General features: G+C 39.9%; 1 protein-coding gene across 1 annotated transcript in view; it reads right to left on the bottom strand.

Moving 5' to 3' along the window:
• Nucleotides 1–1,143, bottom strand: part of CSUI_004634 (dna polymerase delta catalytic subunit) — an 8,431-nt gene that overhangs the window by 2,471 nt on the left and 4,817 nt on the right. Inside the window, exon 7 of the mRNA XM_068064819.1 lies at nucleotides 359–507. Within this exon, the coding sequence (XP_067923202.1) occupies nucleotides 359–507 (149 nt within the window). The remainder of the gene's footprint in view (nucleotides 1–358; nucleotides 508–1,143) is intronic.

Below are 1,143 nucleotides of genomic sequence, written 5' to 3'. Positions count from 1 at the left end.
ATAGACAAAAGAGCAAAGAAGAAGGCTGGATATGACCACGACCAAAATGATTCTGGTAGCTAGCTAGCTAGCTGAGGAAGTGCCATTCCTTCTAAAGCGTTGGTGACTTTATCTCTCCTACTCCCCCCCGCCTACTGCAACCTAAAGAACTTACACATATATATATATATATNNNTCTCTCTCTATATGTATATATGTATACAAACGTGGCTGTCTATGGAGAGGAAAAGGAAGGCAGAGTCGGTGAAAGATCGATTCCTTGCTCCTTTCTGAGACATCCGTGAAAAGAACAAGAGAAAAGAAGAGTGAGAAAGAAAGATTGAGAGAGAAAGAAAGAAAGAAATAGATGGCTTATTACCTCAGCTTCGTTTTGTTGGCAATATTTACAAAGAGAGCCTTCTTTAATTACCGCTCGACACCCCACGCATTGCAGGCCTCTCTTTATGAACTTCGACAAGGCTCCTTGGGTAGATATACACACTGTCCTCTTTAGTGTATGCGTACCAGCTAAAGAAAGAAAGAAAGAAAGAAAGAGATTAAAAGAGTGATAGAAGCCACGAGGAAAGAATGAAAGATTGAAGAGAAGAAGAAAAAGATGATTTGGGAGGCTTTGAGAAGGAGTAGAAATGTGGGAGTGGCGCTAGTGGTATAATGAGAAAGCATGAACGATGTCTATCTCTGTAAGTAGACAAACTTCTACTTCTTTTTCTTCTTCTCCTTCATGAAGGCAGTCTCTCTCTCTCTTTTTCTCTTCTTCTCTTTCTCTCTTTTGTGGGAGATGCGCCGTTCCTTCTTCTTCTTCTCCTCTTCTCTTCTCTCATACAAAGAAGGATGTAAGCTGTAAGGGAGAGCATTCTAAAGATGCATGCAAAAAAGTAAAGAAAAACGTTCGCCTAAAAGCCCAATCTTACCATGGGCAATCGACATAGACATACACATACATATAGATCTACCAGTCTCTCTCTCTCTCTCTCTATATATATATATATATGTAAATCTATCTCCATGTGTATGAAGCTATCTACAGATGTAGATATGCCTGCGTCGACATGCATGAACTAGAGTGAGAGAAAGAAAGAGAACGCATATGGAGAAGAGACCAAGAAGAGAAAAAGAGTCTAGGAAGAAGACGAAGAAGAAAAG

This window comes from Cystoisospora suis (genome assembly GCF_002600585.1).
Source record: "Cystoisospora suis strain Wien I chromosome Unknown contig_2185, whole genome shotgun sequence".
Classification (NCBI taxonomy): domain Eukaryota; phylum Apicomplexa; class Conoidasida; order Eucoccidiorida; family Sarcocystidae; genus Cystoisospora; species Cystoisospora suis.
The sequence above is the reverse complement of the archived record's forward strand: the minus strand, read 5'-3'. Positions and strand labels throughout refer to the sequence as shown.